The 12,970-nt window shown below is 43.0% G+C and overlaps 1 protein-coding gene across 2 annotated transcripts in view; it reads left to right on the top strand.

Moving 5' to 3' along the window:
* Window positions 1–780: 780 nt before the first annotated feature.
* sptb (spectrin, beta, erythrocytic) overlaps window positions 781–12,970 on the top strand; it is a 42,079-nt gene continuing 29,889 nt past the window's right edge. The window contains exons 1-2 of one of the 2 annotated variants that reach the window (XM_079370043.1): window positions 781–1,067; window positions 6,852–7,110. In XM_079370043.1, the coding sequence (XP_079226169.1) occupies window positions 6,963–7,110 (148 nt within the window). In that variant the 5' untranslated portion in view covers window positions 781–1,067; window positions 6,852–6,962. Of the gene's footprint in view, window positions 1,068–6,851; window positions 7,111–8,906; window positions 9,495–12,970 lie in introns of those variants that run through there. The other variant, XM_079370042.1, reaches the window with a different exon arrangement.

Genomic DNA, 12,970 nt, shown 5'->3' with positions numbered 1-12,970 from the left:
TCTTTTGATTCGAATGTTTTTTTCCAATAGTCATCCTATGTGCAGTATTTACATTATATGAACTCGACCACCAGTGACCAGATTCACAATTTCTACATAGTTACTATTAATGCCTGAAACAATGTCAGATAAAGTGATTAAAAAAGCACACTGAAAGCACACTTATTATTTTTTTCATTATTTTCTGCAGCAAAGATGCTTGATAAACCGCAGCTTTGACTATTAAAATAAGTAGATCGAATTTTTGTTGGAGGAAAACACTAATCACACAGGTACAAACAAGAGAAAATCAGCAAAGAGAAAATAAGTACTCCACAGGGGCTGCAAAAATCAACAAAAACGGTTTGCTCACATTAACTTTAATACATGTTGGCTTTGATCATTTAGAAGAAAATCTAAAATTCAACTACTTGTACATATTTTGTATAAATGTTGTGCACTCGATAGTAAAATAATTCTCAGTGGATGTTCTGCAGTGGGTTAGAAGTAAACGTAGCAGAGAATGAAAACAATGAAGTGAAAACATCATCAAACTAACTACGACTTTGTTTCAGTTTTTTGTTGGACATCCTTCGTAAGTGAGGATCGTTGTCCAGAACTTGTCTCCTTGTCTCCGTCCTGCGTGAACGTGGCACGTAGAAGCAGAAGTCGTGGAGGTGACATTTCTGAAAGGGTCTCGGTGTGAGGGTGGGTGTTATGAGTGCGATTAGGGCCCGGACTGGGCGGGGTGGGGAGGAGAGGGGGGGGGGGGTACACAGTAGATCAGAAGTGTCTCTGCCATTTAGAGTCACCAGCTCATGTCAGGAATGTCCGTCCCTGCTCGCACACAGATCATGTACTGGATGCGCCCACTTTATTTTTAACCCTGCAGGGTGGGTCAGTCGCTGGCTTTCGGGAATGACCGTGAAGCGCGCGGCGCCTCGAGCCCTTCACCCTCGTCCCCCGTGCCCTCCTCGCGCTGTGGAGCCGACTGACCAGGAGCCCTCTGCTTTAATGGGATTATAACACTTGTCATTGAAGAGAGAAAACTCGAGATAAACACAGGACAGAAGAACACCAAGAAACAAGTAAGTGGAACTTCATAGAAAAGCAAGTTGGGCCAGTAAATGTATTTGTGTGTAGAAATTATTGATATATTGCCGATAACTGTACGTCAAATGGTAACTATGTGACGCTATTTCACTAAGAGTGTTATTGGTTGTTATTGGTAGTAAAGTTGCACGGTTTTTTTTATAAGCCACCTGTCGGAGGCTTCCTCTCAAAAATGACTTCGTGTTTAGTAGCACCTCGAATATTCTCATTCACGAATTAGTCTCCCCGTTGTTTTTAAATTGAGCTAGGCGTTTGTTTGTTTGTTTTTTTTCTTCATTATCAAATTGTTATCTTTCCTCTGAATGGGGCACGTTTAAAGTGCGCACAATGACGTCACTGCGCATGGTATCGCGTGGGCAAGTGCGCTTTCCAAAAGTTGTTTCTAATGAACAGCAATGGTGGAGAGCAAATAATGTTGTATTGAACATACTGCTATATAAAAGCAATGCTTCTTAAAAACACACATACAGACTCAAGGTGTAACTACCTATGATAAAAAAAGTTGTTTTGCTTTTTTATCATATAACAATTATGCAAATGATTATTGTTTATGATTTTCTGTTTGTCTGCTTTAGTCCTACTATTGTGTTTGGTAAGGGTTGAGTGAGATTTTCATTATTTCCATGATTAAGGAAAAGTTATACATAGTATAATAGTCACAACATCTAACACATCTTTTTGTAAAGTCTTAATCTATAAAGTAGATAGAAGCTACTTTCAGGTATATAAGCTAAAGATTTGTTTCCTTTAGAGGTTAGTTTATAAAGCATGATAAAATGGAAACAGTCAAGTAAAACCTACATTTTGTACTTTTCTACAATACTTGACACAATTAAAGTTTAATTCCACATCTAACAATGCCCTAGCCAAGTCCTTCCTATAATTAGATGTTGTCTCTCTTATCCCGTCTTTGATTGGAAACAATGTGCTGGCTTCTCAGCAAGACAAAATATTCCCTGAGCAAAACAGATGTTCCTCCTCATGCCCCTTAAAAGGACAAGCGTGTGTGTGTCGCCATGTCTGGACGAGCAGGGAGCAGGGACTTCAGTGTAAACACACTCCAGGAATAGTTTACTATTGATTCCTTATAACCTCTCACAAGATCAGGCTCACGGTTGTTGCATTCACAACATTTCTGACCACATCAGTGACCTTCGACACAGCTTGTATAAATAATCAATCTACAGTACAGTCTGGGTTATGCTAAAGACAGATGCTGACTTTCCACTGTGTTGATTCTTAAATATTTTTAGAGTCATTCTGTGTTGATATTTACAATTCAAAGAAAGCCGCAGACTTTGGTGGTGGTTATTCAATCCAGTAACCAGCCGCCCCTTTCCTCCTCTTCCTTCCATATTGATCCCTGTCTATTTTGTAAAATCAGATTTACACTCTGGACCACAGGCCTCCCTCTCCTCTGTCCGATTGCTGCTGCTACAGTTTCACGCACGCTGTAGGTGCCCACATTTTCACCACACCCATCTCTTATTCCCTCCTTTATGACTCAAAATAATGTGCTCCCTATAGCTAATGTGTTTCCGCTCCTCAAAGTGCATCCATAAGGACTTTATTTACAGCTGGGAGCATGGGTTGCAGGGTTATTATTCATTCTGCAGGTGCTGATTTGATGTTTAAATTGCACGCAATTGTCTACCATGAAGTTTTGCAGTAACAGCAAAGGGGAACAATAAGGGCACTTAATTAAAAAATCACAAGCTGCGGAAAAGTTATCATAAAAGAAAAGCTATTTCACGCCTCGCAAATAAGGAATTGTTTTGTTGATATTCTTACTCAGCAAATCTCGAGAGTGAAAATCTCATTCACACCTTTTTATACATTTTTCAAAAAATGGCAGAAAATATTTGCAGAGCAGGATCCACAGCAACAGGAGTTTAAAATATGATGCTGTCCATACTATCTTTTTTTGTTCTCCAGCAGATGACATTTTAACGATCATCAATACAACATTTGAGAAATTAGCCAGCAATCCATACTCATCATCTTAAAATATGTATTTACTGCACCATGTGCTGCTGGGACTTTATCTTTTGCAGTGAATCAACCTTTTACATTACGGATATCAATACTCGTGCTTTGGGTATCAATATCAATTGATAAAAAATCTCCCAGTGAAAAAAGAGTACATGTCTATTTCTCATTGTCTGGCAGAGATGTTTTCATACCAGGCATTCCTCCAAATTAGCTTTCCTAACTCTTCTCGATGCATTCAAACAAGTTTGAAAATATTGTAAGGAACTTGATATCGTAGACAAACTGAACTAACTAAACTCCAAATGACTCTTTAGCTCACTGAGCTCCCAATCAAAGTCTTCGGTGTCAGCGTCTCACCAGTGCATCCCAAGTATAATGACCTACTGAACTTTAGCATGTTAGCATAATTATTGTGAGCCTGTTAGCGTGCATTAGCGTTTTGATTAAAGCCCTGCAAACCCATATACAGCCTCAAGGAGCTTCAAGCTAGTTAAAGACTCTTATCATAGTTTTCCATCTTTTTGCATTTTAATTTGAATGTTATTATTTATTATCTGGAAGTTTTCCCAACGTAAATGTAGAATAATAAGGGGTGGTTAGCTGCAGCTAGTTTCAGCAACCTTTTTTTGTTGTTGTTGCTATAACTCAAATCATGCATGTCTTTAAGTCACCTTACAGCTATAAATGTCAGCAGGGGCTCCTGAGGCATGTTGACTGATTCCTTTAACCTTATTTCTGTGTTTGCATGTTATTGGTGTTTCTTAGACTCGGCACAAGTTGAGCTTGTAGCTGTGAGAGAGCTGGTGTGTGAGAGTTCTGTCTCTTGTTCAAGGGCGCTAGGAAAGGACACCTTGCTATTGACAGACACACACTGGATGTGGCAGACGGTGAACTTTGTGTCACTGGACTGTCTGTAAAAAGCAGGAGACCTGCTCGCCTTCAAACAGCTTTAAAATGAGCCGAGGACAGTATCACAAAGTCTCAGCTTGCACACTTAATTTGGAGCGGATTGCAGCTCAGCCCAACAGTCCTCCGACAAAATAACAGTTTTCTTATAGCTCATAGCAGTGTGTAAGGCGGTTTGTACAGTTCGTAAATGGTTGTGCGGTAGTGCTGTCCAGGTTGTGTGTGAGGTGATAAGGGGATCCCCGACTGTGGGTGGTGCATCACCACACTGATAGCAGCTGTCTGCAGAGGACTGATACTGAGGAGGAGGAGGAGGAGGAAGAACTGTCCTGTAGGGTGCCATCATTGTGCATCACCGAGGGCCTCTTTTCTGAATGTACAATAGACACAGAATCCTCTTTAGTCACTTTGTGAAGTTGTGTCTGCAGAACTGAACAAATGTGTTCAAGCATTGGAACCCCTGATTGTTTAATTTGACTAAACATGCACAATATATGATTGTCGTATACAATAAGATTCATTTTCACAGATGAATCTTCCAGATGATATCTTAGATATGAAAAACATCTTCAACTGATCCATCGATATTATTAAGGATGTGCATGCACAATAACACTTTTTAATAATTACTTTGTAAAATTGGTTAGATGTCAACCAATACATTCATCCAAATCTATGTTCATATTTTTAAAGCAATTTATCTGAATTCTATCAGAAAGTCATATTGAGCTTCAGGAAACACTGAACAACATTTTCCCTTTTTTTTGACAATTTATATACAGTAGAAGACAATTTATAGAAGGTACTGTCAAAATACATAAATAAAATCCCTGAGGACCTGATAATCATGTGCAATTCTCCAGCCCTTTTGCACCTTAATACTGCAGTATTTAAAGCACTTTAACTCTGACGGTCACCTTGTCCTGAGTCGTTTTGACCAACATCGCACAACATATCTGTAACCTGTCAACTAATATAATGTTTATGTTCTTTGTTGTTGCTTTTCATTGTGGATTTTTGTCTGTATACATGTGTATCACCAACCCTAACAAGGAACTCCAGATTAAAATTAGCCTCAAACTACAATCTGATCTACTTTTTTATTTTCTGTAATGTGCACAGTCCTTATTTTAAATAAGAAAACATCACTTTATTCTTTCAATATCCCAAAATGTAATTACAAGATATTTCGTGACTGTAGTTTTCATTCTCAGCCACATAAGGACACTGCCTCGGGCCTTTCTCTGTCTTCTTTTTGAACTTCAGCTTCGACACAAGTTGGATTCCCCGCCTCACTTCACTGCTCTCACTTAAGCTCCCAAACACCTGCCAACAGAAGCACACAAACACACAGAGCTTCAGTTCAAACTACGTGAGCTGCATCATTCAAATACCGGGGGTTTCGTCATGTTCTGCAGTACGGCGTGTGCGCGCGGGGGTGGGAGGGTGGTGGGGGGGGGGGGGGGGGGGGGGGGGGGGGGTTCCCCCTCCCCCTGTTAAGAGTGATAAGACAGCTATGCTGCACACAGATATTGCTATCTGAGCGGGTCCCCTTCAACCCGCCATTCCACACAAAGAATAGACATACAGACACACTGCAGGGTGACAGTGGAGCAAAGTGACACGCACAAAATGGAGATTATAGAGGCAGGAGCGTGTGCAAGCTGTTATAGACAGATTTCTGTACAGTATGAATATATACTTTTTATACATCTCTGAGTGTATACTTTCTGAAATTCTTAACATTAAAATGCTCATAGGGGGGAAAAAGGGGGGGGGGTAGCACTGAGTGCTGCACTGGGTCAAAAAGTGTGGAGGAATCAGGTGCTCTTCAAGGATAAAGGACAAAGTCTAACAGCTTATACAAAAGGAAGGAAGTGTCCTGATGAAAAACCAAGTTGAAGGTGTAAAAAGGCAGTCCAAACTGAAAGTCTGAGGCACTCTGATATCGGATAAAAATCCTTTAATTCACAGGATTAAATTAAAGAATGAATTAAAGGATTTGATAAGTTTTTCATCAGGACAGTTCGTTCCCTTTGTGCCAGCTATTAAAAGGCTCATGCCAGGTGCAGAAAGAATCACAGTGAGACTGAAAAATCAAATATATGTGATCCAAACAAAGACAGTGAGACATCACTTATTACAGAGAAAGCTGGTGTCACGAGTCAGCATCATTTTTCCTGTTCTGTCTCTACAGATGAACTGAAGGAGTCACATGTTTGTTTGTGTTTTGTGCAGTAAGTGATTTAGCCTTTAGAGTCAGAACTCAGAGAGGTGATAGAGGTGGCAATGCGATGCAGTGAAGGAGCCTCCGGTTGTATTTGAAGGACTTCAGCCTCCAACTAACCGCTAGTCCACTGCGCCCCTGAGTTACAAATTCATAAAGAGGAATTCACTCCTTGTATGTCCTTGAAAAACCCAGACTTTAATTACGCAAATACATTTTATATCCCAAAATGAAATGATGTGTGAGACGTCTCTGTATCCACTAAGACCTTTGTCTCTGGTATAAGTTAGATCTTTGACCCCCTGTCCTGTCACAGGATCATTTTGTGTCCTCAGTAAACGTCTGAGTGACGGTGAGCACAGAGAAACTTCATTTCTTTAAAACCTGCACAAACACAATTCGTCCCAGTGAAGGTGAAATACCTAACTGACATATGAATGAGTAAAAGAGATATTTGGAATGGGCGGTCCTGGATCCGTGGATTTCTTTGTCCTCTGTGTTTATGTTCTGATGTCTGCTATCATTTTATTATTAATGAAGTCTCATTGTCCCCTTTGTAGGCACTGAACTCCACTTAATCATCATAATCACTCATGCTAACACCTTCGCCGTCTGTCTCTCCCCTCTATTCAAGGTCCATCCTGCTGTTTCATCCCCTCCACTCATTTCCCCCTCACGCCTCAGACCACCTGAGACCACCGGCCTGCTGCTGTCCCCTCACCCGCTCGCCACGCTGGCTACCGCCATGACTTCCACCACGGACTTTGACAACGCGGAGATCACTCAGCAGTACAGTCGCATCAACACCCGCTTCGAGCTCTCCGACGAGGAGCTCGACAATGACAACAGCTCTGCCCGGCTGTTTGAACGCTCGCGCATCAAGGCCCTGGCAGGTGAGTGCGTGCATAGTAAACAGGCTGTGTCCTCTCGGAGGTATGTGTGGGACAGATTTTTGAGATCACTGTCATTGTTAGAGCTAGAATGAAGAGCTATAACGAGCGTCTGTTTGACGTCCACTGACCTTCACATACATTTGTTAAAAAGAAAAACAACACAAAACTGCAGGTGATCTACCTTTTCACTGCAGATCTCTCGTTTAGAGCCCTGCAGGTGTGATTGTGCGTGTGTTTATGTGTGCGTTTTCCTCTGGTGTCACACCCTCTCCCCAGCAGCAGCAGCTGAGCCCTGACTCCGCTCCCCACCCTCTGAAAGTAACTGGGATCACTTGCACATTCTCTGAATGTAAAGTGTCGGGACTGTTCTGGACAGCTGCCCTGCCTGTCTGCCTCCCATAACACACATCTTTGGCATTTCTGGCTTAGCTGGAAGGCTGTGACCCACCTGTGTGTGTGTGTGTGTGTGTGTATGGAGAGGGGGGGCGGCTGCTGGGGTTTTTAAATAGCAGTGTTTCTGAGGTGGGAGGAAGCGTAGCAGAAAAGGGGAGCTGAGGGTCACACCATGTTTATTTCTGTCACTCTGTAGACACAAGAGAGGTCAAACACAAGGTGATCAAACATGTGGAGGAGATACTTCTGGGGTTTCTAAAAAAAAAATGTTCGATACGTAAGTGAGCCGGGTTATAACAGTATTGCATTCTTTAATGTTTCTGTTGTGACGACCCCTCCGCACCTCTTCGTGTTTCTATCCTGCTGGTTTGTTTTCTGTTACAGGGTCCGATAAGCCGGGGCTGTAATCAGGGGATGTGCTACACCTTGGCCCGGTGTCGTCCTTGTCCTTTGTTTTTAATTTAGTTGTAATGTCATTTTAGTTTTGTGTAATGATGAACACTTGTTTGTTAAAAAAAAAATATCTTAAAGCAACATTTAGTGTTGGGATGGTACGATGCTCACTTCTCTACACTCAACTCTCTTTGCCAAAAAAAAGTGCTGGGGTTCAGTATCCGGCTCCAGATCTGGGTGGGCGCAAATGTTTAAAGATGTGTCCAGACAGTTAACCCGGCAGCACTCTCACCAATTTATTCGCTACATCGTTCTGTCTCTTTAAGTGATGAGGGCTTCTGTGTGGGTGTTTGTGATATTGTGTTAGAGTGGTGCTGCACTGATGTTTCTGTAATGCAATCAGTGTTTCCTGTCAGACAAAGAGAGAGAGAGAGAGGGTGGAGGAAAGTGAAGAGAGAGGCTCTGAAAGACGTCCGCTGCTGATTTACAGCTTGTGAACTCAGAAATATTTACCCAGCATGCCTTCAAGCCTCTACATGACACATTGAATATCCAGCCGTTTACAAAGCTCCTTGAAGCGAAAGAAAGGCTCGTTACATTGAGATGGGCAGTTTTATGTCCAAATGTTGGCACAGGAAATCACAACTGTGCCAGTCCTGCATTTCACATTCAGTGATGTCACGGCTGTGTGGGAGTGCCTGGCAGAGGGAGGGAGTTCTGGGAGCACGTGGATGTTTTGAAACATATTGTATGCATGGATGGGGCTCGAGAAACCACTCTGAACTGAACTGAAGGCTGTCTGCCCGAGCCCTTGTGCCGCCTGAGAGTGGAGGCAGAGCATCATCACGGCAGCGGCAGCGGCGAGGAGAGAGTGAGAAAGGAGGAAGAGGAAGGGAGGGAGGGAGGAAGTGAGCACGAGAGGGATCTGGAAAGGAGGACAGAGAGCCAAGAGACAGAGAGGAGGAGAGACGTGGAGTGCCAAGCTCCTCTGCCGGCTTCGGGCTGTGTTGTTCTCGTTGTTGTTTTCAATTTGGGGGGGGGGGGGGTCAAGATGAGCAGCCCCTGCCTGCTGCGCGCCACCCCGATAAGCCAACCCGGGCTCAGAGAGGTCAAGATCAACCTGAAGGCCAGCAGCAGGGAGACCACAGCCATCCGGAACAGCACCAAGGAGACTTCCAGCCGGGCTTATGCAGAGAGAGAACCCCCTGTTCGAGTCGGGATGAGCAGCAGCAGGAGCAGGAGCACCCCGCCTGTTCACCGGGCCCAGAAACCTGAAATCAAGAAGACCACGAGGGGCACAAGCAGCGGAGGGAAGCAGCCGGAACCTGAACACCACCCAGAGAGGAACGGCACCCTCTTGCACATCCCGCTCAGCGTGGCGCCCGTGGGACTATCCACTTTCTCCTCGTCCTCTTCCTCATCCTCCTCCTGCACCCCGAGACGTCACAGGGCCTCACACCCTCACCCTCCCCCCACCCTCCTCTCCTCCTCCTCTTCCTCGTCGGCTAAAAGTATGAAGAGGGCGCGCTGGCTGAGTTACAGCACCTCCAACATCTGCTTCAACTCCATCCTTGATGGACGCTTCCGGCAGCTGCAAGGTACAAGGTGTAATAGTTCTGTGTGTGTTTGTGCGTTTCGAGTTGGCCTTCGTCTCCTGCCTCACAGATGACAAAGAGAACACTTTTCAAATCAATACCCCTCCCTTCCCTAACTTGTGTTTGTGCTCAGGTGAGGAACGGGACCGCAGGCAGGTCGGGGTTGTGATTGAGAGTTGAGTTTGTCATCCTGATGTGGAAAGTGGAAACATGCAGCAGCAGAATTAGTCAAAAGCTTCACTTGTTCTCTTATTAAATGTATAGGGTTGTAATTTATTTATTTTCAGCAAGCTGTGGCTCTGCCCCAATTGTTCACTGACTTGCCTTTGAATAATTCATGGGCAAACCCCTAAAAAAGGTTATGATGGTTTCCCTCCAAAGCCATTCACAGCTAGGTAATGTTATGCATTTGTATTTGCTCTATTAGCTTGATAACACTTATTCATTATTTTACCTTAATATCCAACCACCATACAAGCCTGACTAACTGTCCCAAAAAGCAAAAAGCAAAAAAACATATATATTTTTTTATCCTTTTCTCCTTGTTTCCCTCAATGATTGTGCTTGTGATCATTTCCTCTGTCAGTCTAACTGCTCGCTGCCTGTGCTATTAAGGTTTAAAGAGAGAGGTTTGCCGTCACTGTGGATTTTTGTTAGCTTGCACTATGCTGTCCAACTCCCCGATGACAGGAGTGCATTAGTGAGAGGAAGAAAATGGAGGAGACGAAGCTGGATCAGAGAGGGAAACATGCTTTTTTTTTTTTTTTTTTTCTCTTTTTTTTTAATCCTGCATCTGCTAGATTTCAAGTATCGACTGATTCTGGAGACTGCAGAGGCAACTGATACGTGAAGCAGTAAACTTTGGAAGCTTTCTCACAAATCAGACGGTGTACCGGGCCAAGTGTATCGATCCACCAATTGCTTCTTTTTTTCACCGTCATTAGGGAGATCTGTGAATCGAGTTACAGAACAGCAACGGTGACATAAACATAGACAATAATAGACATATGATAGACATAGATAATAGACATATTTTCTGAATCGGTCAGTATAGCTTTTTAGCTACTTTGAAATGTGTTTAAACAAGTTGCTCCACCTGGTCTAATTGTTCATTTTTTTGGTGCATATGTAGATCGGTAGATACGTTATTGATCCCGAAGGAAATTCAAGGCATCCATTAGCAGTACATGTGCACCTGAAAACTTTTGTGTTTAGCATTTAGCATTTCACTCTTAGACCAATACAATGCTCGCAATAAACCACAGAGATAATCTGCTGAAGTGGATGCAGATCAGCCGTTTATAGGTTTTTGTTTACTTTCTCTTTACCAAATACTTCTGCCTACATTACCCACAGTGCAACCCAACTGCTAATAGTTCTGGAGATGTGTATGTGCTAGTAGCAGCTAGTTTAGGTTTGGTATTTCTCATCCTTTTTGGGATTTTAATTTCAGAATCTTCGCTTGATCACATATTGTGATGTACGTATCTTGAAATGATTGTCCTCCAGTGTATCACTAATACTTTTACTGTGATATTTTCCTTATCGTCGGCCACGTATGGCGTATAGTATGATATGGTGTATGGTAAGGTGTGACCGTATCACATGGTCTTGTATTGTCTGTTATTGTATCATGTGGTTTTGGTTCATATGGTATCGTTGGTTTCACATGTCGTTGTTTCATCATGTCTAACGAAAGCAGGTAAACAACCGAGCCTAAAGACCTGGCGTCATGGCTGCGGGACAGGTCACATTGGTGTTGCCATGACTCAGGCATGTGCGACCACTCCACCAAATCGGTCAGGAGCTGACTGTGGGAAAAAAGACGAGATCGCGCTGTAAACAAGGAAAATCCATCAGCATGAATAAGTCATGGGGGCCTTCACTGGAGTCAAAGAGTGGATGAGAGTAAAAGCATGTGAAACAGAGGACTGTTTAGTAAAACTGGCACTGATATGCAGCAAGAAGATGCCATGAAGTTTGGACACTGAAGAACCTGAGACTGCAGTTGACATGACTCTGCTCCTCTTCAGTGAGTGAAGGAAAAGTGCATCTGGATGGGAAACAGCTGGATACTATAACAGACTGCTGCACTCTGTGAATGATGTTTAGTTCATAGTAAAAGACCAGACAATTGTAGCCTCTGATTGTATCACCACAGAGTCTATAAAGAAACATGCAGTGAGGTTGTGGTTACCCCATTGTTTTAACTAGTATTAATATTGTCTTCTTCTTGAGCTACACTGAAAACTGAAGTTGTCATTTCTGGTTTAAAACTTCCAAACCAATTCGATGTGTTAAATGAAAATGATCTTTCCATATTTATCATTATACATCCAGTATACTTTCTTCGAAAAGGGGAACGTTTACATTTCTCAACTTTCTATCACGTTAATGCATACAAACTTGCTAAAAGGCTAGTTTTCACTGGCTGTCTGTGTCGGTTATCACCTTGATTACAAGGTCATATTGATCTTCTGTTCTCTCCTGTAGTTTAGGGAGTGTTTCAGACTAATGCTGAGGGCTTGTTGTTGAGCATGGCACAGCGGCCTGCTGTCATATCGAACACGTAGAACAGCTCATCGAGAGACGTCTCAGCGGGATGCATGTAGGCAACAACCCGTCCTCCTCCTCCTCTTCCTCCTCCTCCTCCTCCCTTTACTTCTGTTGTCCCATGCTTAACTAAATGGCCAGGAGCAATAGTGCGCACGCCGCCTCCTCTCGTGGACTCATAATGTGCGATGATACAGGGGAAACAGAAAATGTTCTTTATTGTCCTCTTGTTGCCTCCCTGCTGGCAGCTCCCCAAATAGCTCAAAAAGTGTTTTGTTTTTTCGTTGTTTTTTTCAACATTGAGCTGTCTTGATTTTTCTTTCTGCTTTTTTTTTTTTCTTCCTGATGTGACAGTCTAGTGCTTAACCACTCGTGACACAGCTTGGGAGCTTTGAGATATTTGCATGTTTTAATTGCCATGACTTTCATAGCGGGGTTATCTATGTCGATGTGAGCGGGGTGGAGCGTGACGTTGTTCTGCTGAGGGGAGCAGAGCGAAGCATGATTTATTTACTGAACTCTGCACCATGTGTTTTACATACAATAACCTGATGTATTCTCTTTGATGACACCGAGAGTTGAGGTAGAGTTTTTTTTTCGGCGCTTAGTGGGTCATTGTCAGCAGCAGGGGAGAAAATGTAGGTAGTGGATCTTGTTCTCTTTTCCTGGTGTCTGTAGATTAAAGCTGAACGCCATCTCCATCCTCTTCTCTTTTTGTTTTAACTTTCCTCCAGTCGCTCTGCTTCCTCCTGTATCTCACTCTGTTTTATTGTCAACCTTTAATCCAGGATCTTTAACACCTTCTCTCTATCCTCCTTCTTTTTCGATCCTTCCTCTTCTTCCTCTGTTCCCTTCTCTTCAGCTGTTCTTTGCTTGTTCTCGACAGCCTCGGGGTCTAAATCATTTATTGCAGAAGTCATTAACCA

The sequence above is a fragment of the Symphodus melops genome (assembly GCF_947650265.1).
Source record: "Symphodus melops genome assembly, chromosome: 19".
NCBI lineage: Eukaryota > Metazoa > Chordata > Actinopteri > Labriformes > Labridae > Symphodus > Symphodus melops.
Note: the sequence above shows the minus strand (reverse complement) of the source record. Positions and strands in the feature narration are given on the sequence as shown.